General features: G+C 49.6%; 2 protein-coding genes and 1 non-coding gene across 5 annotated transcripts in view; 2 read left to right on the top strand and 1 right to left on the bottom strand.

Moving 5' to 3' along the window:
• Positions 1 to 1339: 1339 nt before the first annotated feature.
• LOC120498373 lies at positions 1340 to 2281 on the bottom strand. The gene has a single exon (XM_039701021.1). The coding sequence runs from the start codon at positions 2232 to 2234 to the stop codon at positions 1551 to 1553; it is 684 nt and encodes a 227-aa protein (XP_039556955.1). The 5' UTR covers positions 2235 to 2281; the 3' UTR covers positions 1340 to 1550.
• A 3186-nt stretch (positions 2282 to 5467) lies between these two features.
• Positions 5468 to 12918, top strand: part of IARS1 (isoleucyl-tRNA synthetase 1) — a 94866-nt gene continuing 87415 nt past the window's right edge. For 2 of the 3 annotated variants that reach the window (XM_039700990.1, XM_039700988.1), the window contains exons 1-5: positions 5468 to 5535; positions 7154 to 7243; positions 9851 to 9970; positions 10571 to 10727; positions 11160 to 11279. In XM_039700990.1, coding sequence (XP_039556924.1) covers positions 9852 to 9970; positions 10571 to 10727; positions 11160 to 11279 — 396 coding nt within the window. In that variant the 5' untranslated portion in view covers positions 5468 to 5535; positions 7154 to 7243; position 9851. Of the gene's footprint in view, positions 5536 to 7153; positions 7244 to 9834; positions 9971 to 10570; positions 10728 to 11159; positions 11280 to 12918 lie in introns of those variants that run through there. The other variant, XM_039700989.1, reaches the window with a different exon arrangement.
• Positions 7789 to 7921, top strand: LOC120498377. The gene has a single exon (XR_005626671.1). It is a non-coding gene; the product is annotated as a small nucleolar RNA SNORA84 (small nucleolar RNA).

Here is a 12918-nt window from a genome sequence, read left to right as displayed (position 1 = left end):
TAAACTTGCTGATGACCAAACTGGTGCAAACTTAGGTTTCATTTACCCATGTGAGAGGTTTATTTCTCCCTGTGCCTCTCCTGGAAGTTCCCATGGAGTGAAATTCCCAGAATAAGCATGTATAGACCACTTGGCTAATTCCAAAGAAAATAAACATGATGTTGGTCTTAATGTGTTCAGCAGTGTTGTTTCTTAAGGGTGAAGAAAATGGTGTCTTTGGACATTTCTTTTCATAGGATTGCAACTGAGGTACTACAAATTTCGAGTATTTTGTCTTAAAATAGTTTCCTTTGTAAGGGTAACAGTTAACTCCTGTTTCCGTCTCTGTAATTGCAAGAAACATCCCACAGAACCCCAGAATGTTTTGGGTTGGAAGGGTCCCTAAAGATCATCCAGTTCCAGCCCCCTGCCATGGGCAGGGACACCTTTAGCTGCAAATTTTTCTTCAATTTGTCCTTCTGGCACGCTCTGATCTCACCGTGTCTGCACACGGGGGAAAGCACAAGGTCCGTGACAGGGAGCCGAGCGAGCAGGAGGCACCTCGAGAAATGATGGCCCCGCATCTCCTGTTTCAGACAATATAAAACAATGTCCCTCTCTTCTCCCCTGGCAACAAGTGCCAGGAATGTGCTACCTGCTCTAATTTTTAACCATTTCTAGCTGGAATTGATGCCTCCTCGCTCCCTTCTCAGGAGGTTGGTGAGTTTAATGTGGATCAGATCTGCTCCCTGCACGGTACTTAAACATAATTCTAACTGGCTCTGGAGAAGTTGTTTCAGCTGGTGGCCCTTTAAACCTCGTTCTAGACATTTCTCCCTCTGCTGTAGTTGGTAAAATAGAAATAAACCTGCTCTCAGGAGCACGGGGCAGCCATGGAAGCTCCGGCCAAAGCGCCCCCAACATTTCCCAGCGAGGGAGGGTCAATAAAAACCTGCAGGGCCGATCAATGGCTTTGGTGTTTCCCTTCCCCGCTGTGCCCGCACCGAGCCGAGCCGAGCGGAGCCGGGAGGGCCGGGCAGGCTCCCTCCCGGAGCTGCAGAGTGCCGAGCTGCTGCGGCTCTCCGCTCCTGCCGCTCCCCGTGCCCGCGTGTCAAGGGCCGCTGCCTCGGCCGCCCTCCGCGATCGTTAAACGACTTCGCCGTCGTAAACCAGAATCGGGGCGAGCGCCAGAGAGGCGTGAAACTTTTCCGCCGCGACTTTGGCCGTCACCGCCCCCCTGCCCGGTCACTGCCCGTCCCCTCCCTCCCTCCCTCCTGGTCTCTTCACTGCCCCCGACGGCGGCTCTGCCTGTCCCTGCGGCCCCCCCGCTCCCCCCCAAAACCCAAAAAGCGCGATCCGCTTTGATGTCTCCTTCAGAAAAGTTCACTTTATTTACAAGGGGAGCTCCGGGGGCTCCCCCCTGTTTACACACGCACATTTGTAAAATTAGCCAGCCCCCCTGACAAAAACGCAAAGGAATGGCTGAGAAATAAATAAACTTCTCCCCCCGCCCCCCTCCGAAGCGGAAAGGCTCCAAGTCAGCGGGGTTCCGCTCCTCCGCGGCCCGGGGCTCAGGCGATCCTGCTGCAGAACTCGTCGAAGTCCCTCTCCATGAAGAGCTCGCTCTCGATCACATCGTCCTCCGAGGGGAAGTACTGCTGGCTCTCCTCCTGCGGGGAACCCGCGGCTGCCTCGGCCCCGGCCCGGGCGGGCGGGGAGCGGGCGGCGGGTCCGGGCTCCCCCGCGCACTCCATCAGCGCTCCGCGGGCGTTCTCCAGCACCCCCAGGTACGAGTCCATGTCCAGCGGGTCCATCTCGCAGTCCGACCCACCGCTCTCGGTGCCCACCGAGTCCGAGCGCAGGTGCATGAGCTGGTACTTCTCCCGCATCAGGAACTGGTTGGTGTTGCGGGGCGCCCGCATGCCCGGCGCCCGCCGGCCCAGCACATTGACGGGCCGCAGGGAGAGCAGCACCCGCGGCCGCGCCGGGCGGTGGCAGCGGCGGAAGGCGCGGCAGTGCTGCTGCTGCAGCTGCTGGTGCTGGTAGTGCTGGAAGTGGCTGTGCGTGCGGCTGCCCAGCAGCTTCCGCGCCCCGCCGGGGACCCTCCCGCGCCGCCCGGGCGGCCAACGGGAGCGGCTGCCGCCCCGCCGGGGCTCGCCGCCCTTCAGCGGCGTCGGGGAGGCGCCCCCCGGCACCCCCTCGCCGCGGGCGGGCTCCCAGGGCGGGCACACGATGAACTCCGCGCGTCGCAGCATCGCGGCCCCCCGGCCTCTCACATGCTCCGAGCCGCCGGGACGCCCCCGCCGCGCTGCTCCTGCGCCGTCGCCTCTCCGGCGCGTCCTCCGCTTCTCTCCGGGCTGAGCGGCCGCTTCCCAAGAGCCCTGCGGGGGCCTCTGCGGGCGCCTCTACCTTTTCACGATCCGCTCTGTTTTTTTCTTGAGCGGAGCCCGTTGGCAGCGCATAGCCTGGCTGAACGGCTGCGGGCTGCGGGGCAGCTTGACGGGTTCCAAGCCGCCTCTTCGGAGATGGTCTCGCCTACTCCCCGGCCGGGCGCTGCCGGGCTGTCAGCGCTGCGCCGGGCACGGCGGGCCGGGGCAGGGCCCGGGAGCGAAGCGAGCGAGGGGAGGGGAGGGGAAGGCGCCGAGGCTCAGGGACCGCACAGGGAGCGCGCGCACCGCCCGCCGCCCCGCGCCCACTGCCGACGCGCTCCGGCGCAACCCCTACTTATGACCTCCGGCGCAGTCCAAGTGCCGCCGCGCCGCGGGGGAGGGTCGGGGCAGCACAGCCGCTCCTCAGCCGGCCTGTCCCCGCCAAACTTGGCCCTCCGCGCCCGAGGAGCGCGGAGTCGTCGCGTCACCGCAGCCCGCGCCTTCGAATCTCCCGTGTTATCCCGGGTTATTCCGGGATCTCTACCCCCTTGGGCGCGCTTTGGCTTGGCTCAGAGCTGCGAGCGCATTTTGTTCATGCCCTATTCACGAAGGGCCTTTACGCTCAGCTCCCCGCGCAAGCACCGTTGCCCGCCCGCCCCTTGCAGCGGCGCCACGCAAACCTCGTACGGACCCCATTCCTTGCAGCGGCGCAACGCAAACCGCGTAGGACGCCCGTTCATTGCAGCGGCGCAACGCAAACCGCGTAGGACGCCCGTTCATTGCAGCGGCTGTACGCAAACCGCTACGCAAGCCGCGCACGCCGCCCGTGAGGGGCGCTGGTTGGGAATGGGGGGGGGGGGTGGTGGTGAAATGGCCGCGGGGCCAGCGGGAAGGGAGAAGAGGCGGCCTGAGGCCGGCACCGGGCGCTGGAGAAGCCGCGGCGCTCAGTGCCAGTGCCCGCGGCCGCCCTTCCTCTGCAGCTCCATGCTGCGGCCGGCGCCACCGGGCAGCGGTGACCTTCCCGCGGGTCCCACAAAATGGTGCCCGTGCCTTCCCGCTCAGACGCTTCATGGCAGGGGAGTCCCCTCCTGAGGCTTCACGGTGGCTTTGGTGGTTTTCCCCCTTTAACCTCTCCAGCTGAATCGGTGCTTTTTCATCAGTCTAGAGTGAAAAATGAGAGCAGAGGCATTCATTCTTGTAGTTTGGGGAATGTCCCAGTTACTTGTGCTGGGCCTTGGTCCCTCTGCTACAAATTTCCCCTGATTTTCCAATCTGTTTTGGGTGGCGTTTTTCTGCCTCTGTGTAACTAATGTGACAGTGACTTCCGTGTTCACCCCCTCCCCACTGCCTCCCAACTTGTTAATGGAAAACAAGTTCAGTGTTGCCCAAATGCTCCCAAGTAAAGGCTGTTCATGAACAAGAGTAGCAACTCCCATGCAGGTAACATTTTATTTACAATATAACAGTGAAGGGCAAAGAAGTACAAAATATACACGGGGAGACAAGGTAAAGGTCTGGATTTCGGCCGAGTACGGAGTCTACGTTGCCAAAAACAAACTGCCCACATTTGTCTGTTTCACTGCTTTAGAGTGTGTATTTCTAAGCAGTGTTTGTTTCAAATTCCATTCTGGAATTATATGGAATTCCATTTAAACTCAGCTGGCGTTGTCACCTGTGTGTTTTACAAACCAAAGGCCAAAATGGAAGGGGTTGGCACTGGAGCCAGCAGCAGCTGTCTAAAATCTGAGATCTGAGGGCATGTGAGAGCAGGGGGAGGCTGCAGCGCTTTCAGAGTTCATGAGGATGTTTGTAAAGAAATGCCACATCATGTGGCAGAATCCACATCCCGAGCTGTCACAGGCTTTTTCACAGATGTATTAGGCAGCAGCGTGGCTTGAATAAACTTCTGGCGCTCCAAACTTCCCTCCTGGATACAGAACATCCCAGAACTCTGTGTTTGTATGAGGGACTCTCCCCTGGCAACCACACGCACGCAGTCTCTCCTGCCTGGCTGGTCAGCCCAGCTCAGGCTGGCCTCAGTTCTCATTTTCTCTTCTGTTTCTGTGAGTTTGGTGCAGATTGAGTCTGCATTCCTTTTAGCTGTTCTAGAAGGATGTAGGAAATTTTGTGTAGAAAGGAGTCTTGTGCTACTTTGTGCAGGAAAGAATTCCAGTTAATGTGCCTCCCTTCACATCTGGATTGTCTCTAATCCACCCACTGACACTGTCCTGCACAGAGCAGTGAATTCATCCTCTACCCAGTCCTGCAAATTAACAACCAAAGCTTTTATTGAAACCTTCATTGGTACCTACATCTCTATGAGTAAAAAGGTTTTAGAGCAGTTTGAAATCATTACTTGGAGGCAGCTGAGCTGTTTGTGCATTGTTGACCTGGACTTCATTCCCCACACTCTGTTCTGGGCAGGGTTCAGGTGTGCAGGCTGGGAAATCTCCTTCCCTCACCTTTCTGCCTCACTTCTATTTTTCCCTGTCGAGAGCCTTTTCACAGCTGTTTTCTGCACTAGAAAAGTGAAGGAAATGCTTTTTAATGTATCATGAAATGTTTTGTAATTTCTCAGTGGCTGCCAGCCAGCAATAATATTTTTTCAAACCCTTAAGTTTCTTTTGACATGGAAGAACCCATCTACAAGTTTGGTTTTAAAAAATGTTTTAAATATTTTTTTAGCAGCAGAGGAGGGGTTTCTGTTGTAGTTACAGCCTTAAGAATTGGTATATATATTTTTATTTTTAAATTTATTTTTAAAAATTTTAAAATATGCCCTTTAAGGGAGGTAAGGTAGGGCTCCGGAGAGGAGCTCGGCAGAGGCCCTTGGCATGCAGTTACTGGGAGAAACCCAGCGTGCCGGTCCCGCAGGGTTCGAGCCGGCTGGGGCTGTGCAGGGCACGCAGCACAGCTGCTGCCCGGCCTTGTGCCGGGGCCCGCGGCTGAAGGGTCCCGGGGCCATGGCTCGGGTTCGCTTCACCGAGCCCGTGAGGGGAACGCCCGCTTTCCCGAGCTGCCCCGCGCCGCCGTGACGCCCCGCACCGGGGGAGCTCGCGCCCAATGGGCGGCCGCCTTGCAAAGCTCCTCCGCGCGGCCGCTGAGAGCCGCGCGCCGATTGGCCGCGGCGGCGGCGGCGCTTCCGGCCATGCTGCGCCGGGCGCGATTGCATCATGGCGGGACGGAGGTGAGCGGGGGCCCGGCGCGGGCGGACCCTGGCGCCTCACGGCCCGCCCGGGCTCCGCTCGTGCGGCTCCGAGGCGCGAGGGCGGGCCGGCTGCAGCAGCGGAGCCGGTGCTGGGCGCGGCACCTTCAGGGTGTGGCGGGAGAGCGGCGGCTCGTGGCCCGGCAGCGGCGGTGCTGTCCCCGCGGGAGCGGGTCCGGCCGGGCTGGCCGCTCCCCCGCCGCCTTGGGCGTTGCTAGCTCGTTTTCTGTGTGTACAGCGGCACGCTCGTGTGCGTGTTTTGCTGCCTGGGTGCTGTGGGGATTCTTTGCTTTTACGGCAGTTTAGGGATTACCTGTAGGAGGTACTCATTAAAGGTTAGCCAGATGCCTTATTGCAGGGATTGATACTTAGCAGCTCTTGGTTTTATTACTTATTTGTATTTCAGTTCTTAATGCTTTGCAATTCTTGGTTTCATTAGTTATTTGTACAAAGAAGGTCCCTTAAAACGTGTAGTATGTCTTAAGCATTCCCTTCAGCATCTTTTTAGTAGGGGGCTTTGATGAATGCACCCTTTTTGTTGCTGCAGCTGCGGTGACTTTGATATCTGCAGCAGTCCTTGGCTTCCACACCCCGGGAGCCTTTTGGAAGCTTTAATTCGGTTTGGTGGTGACATGCTTAGAAAGCAGCTGTCAGGTAATAGAATTCAGTTGTCACATAAAAGCAGTGTTCAGTAACTCAGCTGACAGTGGTTTCTGAGTTGTTATTAAAAAGACTTAGTTCAAAGTTATTTCAAGATAACCTAGATTTCTTTTTTTGTAGCATGATGGTGACAAACATTTCTTAAGCCATCGCAAGATACAGTGTAAAACTGGGCTCTTGCATAGCATGAAGCTTTTGTATCTAAAGACAGCATTAACTGATGAGTGTGCTTCTTGCTTTAGCAATGTTTTAATTGGCCTTTCAGTGTTAAAGGAAATCCTTGCGGGGGACAGCTGGGCCAGTGTTGCAGTTTTATTCCCTTTATAAGACACTTGCACAGGATTTTCAGAAGCAGCATTTGTTCTGTAGCTCAGCACTCTGTTCCCATCCTCCCTTCCTTTTGTTTTAAACTTGGTTGTTTTCACCCCTTCTAGAAATGGAGAATTTTGACTATCAGGTGAATGGTTTAGAGTGGTGTTACACCAGAACTGTACCTAAAAAGGCAGAAATGTGGGGCCAGGTGTGTATGGAAAATAGAGCATTGTTTAATTCTGGAGAAAGCAGCTGTAGGTGGAGAAAGGAAGCTACTTGTCTTTGGAGGGAGCTTTGGTCTCTCTTACAAAATAGTTTGTGAGAGAAGGTGACTGGAACAAGAGACTGATCATAGACCCCTGAAAATCAGAAACCTTTTGTACCCCTTTAGTTCATCCTGTGTTTTTATACTTACTATTTCTCAGTCAACAAAATGATTAATGTCATGAAGTCCACTTTGTTTTAATCTTATATCTGCTTATGGAAAGTACAACAATATTTCTCAAATGTGGGTTCACTTCATAATTGGTGTTTTAATTGAATTTTTATTGTTTTTTAAAAATTAATATTTAAAAAAAAGTACATGGGAACTTCCTTTTATGGTTTTAATGCTTTTTTTTTCTTGTAGATAAGAAGCCCAGGTTAAGTCTCAGACTGCTGTAGTACAATCTCCAAACTTTGACACCTCTGCTAGTGAATGTTGTTATCCTCTAGAAAAGTGAGTGTACTTAATAAAAACTTGCTTAATGGTGCATTGTCTTAAACTTTGACACTTCTTAGCAGCAGAAAATGCACAGAGAACCCTTCCTGTGTTTATTGAGCTCTGTAGATGTGAAGTGTCATCTGAAAATTGGATTTTATTAGATGTGTTTGTATAATTTCTGTAATATGGTTTGTGATGTTTTTGCTCAGTCTGTGTTCAAAGTAATGAAGTTGTCCTTCATTATTTTGTGATTGAAAATACCCAGATTGTTTATAAAGAGCTTTCTTTCTGTGCTGTAGAGATATGCATACCTCTGTCTACAAAATTATTGTTAGCTCTTGGCTTTTTTTCTCAGCTGAGGTTGAGCCATGGCAAGATTTTCAAAGTGCTTTTACCTTTTAAGTCAGTCTGTTTAAAATTCTAAATTTCCATAAAATTCAGGTTTGTAACTTGGAGAAAATACCCAGTAGCGGTGGTTGCACGTTAATTCCCCACAGTATTTATTCCCCCCTGCTTCTGATGCAATAAGCCCGTGCTGTTGCTGAGGGTGGGTGCTTTGTGCCCTGTGGTTGCTGGACACTGCTGTGCCCGTGCAGTGCTTCAGTTGGGAGATGGGCCCACAGTGACTCTGTGACCTACGCAGGGAGGCTGTGAGCCGTGAGCAGCCTCCTCAGCCCTGCCACAGGCACACCCAGCCCAGCCTGCCTCTGCTGTCCTCAGGCCTGGCAGCTGCCCAGGCTCCAAGCCCCGTGCAGTGACACTGAGGGGGAGGGCTGAGCTGGAGCTGAGCCTTGAACCTCAGTGTCCATGTGTTCGGGGTCCCAGGATGAGGGAAGAGATGAACCTGACTCCATATTTCTTAGTAGGCTGATTTATTATATTATTATATGTTAAAAAAGTGCTATACTAAAGGATAGAAAGAAAATAATACATGAGAAGGCTAGGAAATGATTGAATAATAAAAACCCGTGGCAGACTCAGAGTTTGATACAGCTGGCTGTGATTGGTCATTAAGTAAAAGCAATTCACATGAGACTAATCAAAGATGCAGCTGTTGGTAAACAACCTCCAGACCACATTCCAAAGCAATCAGGTAGTTGTTGTTTACATTTCTTTGCTGAGGCTTCTCAGGAGAAAAATCCTGGCGAAGGGATTTTTTCATAAAAATATGGTGACACCTCAGGTCAGCTGGCTTGTGGGAGATAAAAGCTCTAAGGCTGAATTCTTTTATCATTTCCACTGTCTCTGTGATCAAGTCACTGAGAAAGCACTGATTGGAGGCAGAATGATGAAAACTCTCTTACAGGTTCTGTGTAGAGTAACTCACTGCTCAGGCTGGTTATTACCTTTTAAAATACATCCAGGCCATGTCCATGTGTTCCTTGTCAGCCCCTGATTTCTCCTCCAAATGCTGTGCTGCCTGTGCACCAGGTTGTGGGATTCTCAATTATAATAATATGATAAAGCATAAGTTGGGTTTATTAGTGGAGAGAATGATTTGTCATGAATACAAAAGTGGTGGAGTTGATCTGGAGCATCGCATCACAGGGGTTCAAGCCTTGAGCTGGCAATTTTTGTGGTGTTCTGGGTTTTATTTAAGCAAATGTTTTGGAGCTTCAGCTGTAACTGAAAGAATTGTCTTCATGCATTTGCCTTCGTTGCTGCTTTATGGTTAAATCCCAAGACTCAGCCTTGTGCTGTTACTTGTAATTCTCTAATGCTGAGTGAAGCTCAAAGCTGTAGTAGCTCCTTCTGCTGTAAGTGTGCTCAGGAGCAGCAGCGCTGAATTGAGAGGTGGAAGAAAGCTTTTATTCTCTAGCATCATCTGTTACAACCTTCATAACCAATTTTCTCCTGTTAGGGAGCTGCTGTCTCAGAACACCCTTATTTCTCAGAGCTTTGTTTAGTTTTGCCATGGCATTTTATTGAAATCTGACCCCTTTCCATCTCATAGCAGGTCTGGAACCAGGCAACTGCTGTGTGTTCCTAATTATGTTGAGAATTCCTCTTCCCTGTGTTGCTCACACAGCATGGAAGTGGCCTGTTGAGGCTCAGTTTTAATATACTTATAAAACTCATGTTCATCTTTGCAGTTTTTCAACTGTGCTCTGTGCAGTCTGGCTGCTTTTAGGGGCATCTGAGATTGCTGGCACAGCCTGATGGAAAATGCTCTTTTAAACATGTAAACAGTTTGTGAATAGATGTAGAGTGAAAAGGAGCCCCTTCTTCAGTAGTTTAAAGTGAAACTCTCTGATACAAACTGGTGCTGAAGGTTCAGTTTGAACTTGGAAGCTTTTCCTGAAGAAAAAAATCCAAACCTGTAACCAAAACATAATTTGCCCTTTGACTGTTTTCTCTGGGAAACAGAAATAAAAACATGATAAAAAAGGGACCAATCATAGTTGAATGAATGGAGAATCCTTTTCCTGTTCCAAAACTTTGGTGTGAGTCAGTCGAAATTAGGCTTTTTTTAGAAGGGTTTTTTTGCTTCCATGCCTGCAATGAATCAAGCTCTTTGGATTGATGATATGGATTTGAAAGATATAAGTTATATATGTGGAGTTATTTTTTCTCACTTCTGTTCAAAATGTATTTTTCTCTTATTGATCCTTGTTGGGAAAGAATGGTTCAACAAGTTCCAGAAAACATAAATTTTCCAAATGAGGAAGAGAAAATATTGACGCTCTGGAAAAATCTTAATTGTTTCAAGGAATGCCTGAAGCAATCAAAGAACAGACCTAGGTAAGAATCTGTTTAAAGCTGTAGCAATTGTGTGTGGCAGTGCAGGGTTGGCTTGGCTGTAATTACTCTTTGTTTTTCCTTAGTTCTGTAAACAGCAGCTGCAGCCTTTGCCAGCAACAGGCCTGGCTCATGCTGCTGTCCCTTTATATTTCACTTGATGAAGAATCAGCAGTGTTCAAACAGTTGTAATAAACCTGTAATTTCCTGCCTGGTGGGTTTGTAAGAGAAATGGGGAGGTAAGCAAAGAGTTCTTCCCACTGTGGAGCAGCGTGCTGGCATGGGAATCCTGGTAGGAGCTGAACAGGCTGGAATGTTCCCTTCAGTCCCACTGCCAGCGTGGCACCTGTGCTGCCTGATGATGGAAGAGGAAGGAATGGACATTTTCCAAGTGAAACACAAGTAGTATAAGCATGGAGTCACCCTGTCTGAAGCTTGCTGCTCAGTTCTTGCTTTAATGAGGAACGTTTTGTGTTGTTGATGATGGAAGAGGAAGGAATGGACATTTTCCAAGTGAAACACAAGTAGTATAAGCATGGAGTCACCCTGTCTGAAGGCTTGCTGCTCAGTTCTTGCTTTAGTGAGGAATGTTTTGTGTTGCAGGTTTAACTTCTACGATGGCCCCCCGTTTGCCACAGGGCTGCCCCACTACGGCCACATTCTTGCAGGGACCATCAAAGACATCGTGACCAGATTTGCTCATCAGAGTGGTTTTCATGTTGACAGAAGGTTTGGCTGGGATTGCCACGGCTTGCCTGTGGTATGTGTCATGAGTTTATCTGCACATATTTCTGTAGGTTCCTCTTTCCCTGTTGTTCCCTGCTTATCACTCATGTTTCTGTTGCTTTCCTACCTGACATTGTTGCTAAAAGAGAAATGGAAGTTCCTTGTCCAGTGTGTTTCTCTGGCTTTTGAGTCTGGTGAGTTCAGGAGCTGGTCATTGCTATGAACCTGTATTTATTTGGTTCACAGTTCTGAAACTGGTGTTTTGTTTATTTTTCTGAAGAGACTAAAGAAACAGTCACGCCAGGGTGAGCCTTTGAAATCCCTGCCTAGTTCAGCTCCCATGAAATCCCAAAAGGTTAAAGGAGGCCCCTGAGCCTCATTAGAATGTATAGGACACATAAAGTATCCAGGGGAATCCTGAAAGCTTTTGATAACAGCTTGTTTTGTTTGTTTTCCATGCTCCCAGGAATATGAGATTGACAAGACTTTAGGCATTAAAGGGCCAGAAGATGTGGCAAAGATGGGGATTGAAGCTTACAACAAAGAGTGCAGAGGGATTGTGATGAGATATGCCAAGGAGTGGGAGGTGAGTGGAGGCTCAGTCCACGTTCTGCTGAGCATTTCTAAATGTTTTTGTGCAGCAGTGTTTCAGGTGGGGGAACTTCATCCTTTTGTCTGATTTTGTGCATAAATCCCATGTCTTTAAGCTCCTGTTTCTCCCCTGTGATCCTGAAAGGGGAACAAAAAGAGCACCTTTGTGGCTTGGAGCACACTGCTGTGCTGTCAAGAGAAGGTTTCCTGGAGCTCAAAGTGTCTAATGAACTACACTGAACAAATAACAGATACATTGAATAGTGTCTCTTTTTGTGTCTTCTCTTATATAGGAAATTGAAAGATCTGACTTTGGTTTTCTAATGGAGCCATTAAAGAAAATTAACATTAACCTCACTGCTTTTCTGCTCCTCCTTCCCCACAGTCTTTTCATTGGACAGTGCAGGGCAGCAGCTTGTATTTTTGGAAGAACAGAAATTCTCACAGAAATACCCACAAGAGGTGTGGGTAAACTCTCAGTCTTCCCAGAGAATATTTATGTCAGCTTTTCATCCCAGGAATACAGGGAGAGTGTTGCTGTCTGCAAGTTTGAAGAATGGTAGTTCTCTAAAGTTATTTCCAATAAAGCTTTATCTTAACCATAATTTATTTTTCCTAGGCAGAACAGTCCTAATTATTTTAATTTTTTCCTCCTGCAAAGGCTCTTCTACTTCATCACACTCCTCTACATGTTTCTAGTCCCGCTGTATTTCTTTTCATGGAAATAGGAGTTTCTTACTTGAGTATCACTTGCCTCTTGCCCTTGGGACCATTTTGAATTTATGGCCAGTGTCTGAAGAAACCAGAGGTGCCTTGGGCAGAGAAACTGTGGCCTAAACCTCAGTGAGTGGCTGGACGAAAAGCAGACAGTTTATTTTTTTTCAAATTACACTCTGAAATGTTGTATTTCAAACCCATTATTGATTATTATTTGTTGCTTATAGAAATAAAAAAAGCAAGATTCATTCTGGTTTGTTGTGGTGGTTTAACCCCAGCTGGCAGCCAAGTACCAATGAGTGGACATACAAACAGTTTAATTGAAGCAAAATAAAATATTATAATGATGCTAATGATAATAAAAATAGTAAAAAGAGGACAGAGGGAGGAATAAAAGCCAGAAAAAACAAGTGATGCCCTGTCTGGCTGCTGAGTGATGCCCAGCCTGTCTTTGCCCAGTGATTCACAGCTCCTGGCCCAGTCCCCCCAGTTGTCTGCTGGGCACAATGTCCTGTCCTATGGAGTGTCCCTTTGGCCACGTGGGATCAGCTGTCCTGGCTCTTCTCCCACCCAGCTCCTTGTGCAGCTCCTGGCTGGCACAGCCTGGGAAACTTGAGAACTCCTTGCTTAGGGCAAGCACGACTCAGCAGCACCTAAGCCAGCAATGGGTTAACAACATTATTCCCATCCTAAATCCAGAACCCAGCACTGTACCTGCTGTGAAGAAGAAAGTTAACTCTATCCCAGCCACACCTGGAACATTTGTGGTTCATTTTCCATACCTTTCAACTTGCTATGCTTCAGCAGCTGGTGTTTTTACAGTGCTGGTTAGTCCACTTGATTTTTTTGGGTGGTGAATGGATTTTGTGTTTTGTTTTGTACATAAACTTGTGCATGTATGTGTGTATTTTAGATGA

This window comes from Passer montanus, unplaced genomic scaffold, assembly GCF_014805655.1.
Source record: "Passer montanus isolate IOZ18808 unplaced genomic scaffold, ASM1480565v1 scaffold147, whole genome shotgun sequence".
Lineage (NCBI taxonomy): Eukaryota > Metazoa > Chordata > Aves > Passeriformes > Passeridae > Passer > Passer montanus.
The sequence above is the reverse complement of the archived record's forward strand: the minus strand, read 5'-3'. Positions and strand labels throughout refer to the sequence as shown.

Bases quoted from the DNA above. Each gene is read 5' to 3' on its own strand.
- LOC120498373 (XM_039701021.1), bottom strand. From the start codon at position 2,234: ATGCTGCGACGCGCGGAGTTCATCGTGTGCCCGCCCTGGGAGCCCGCC.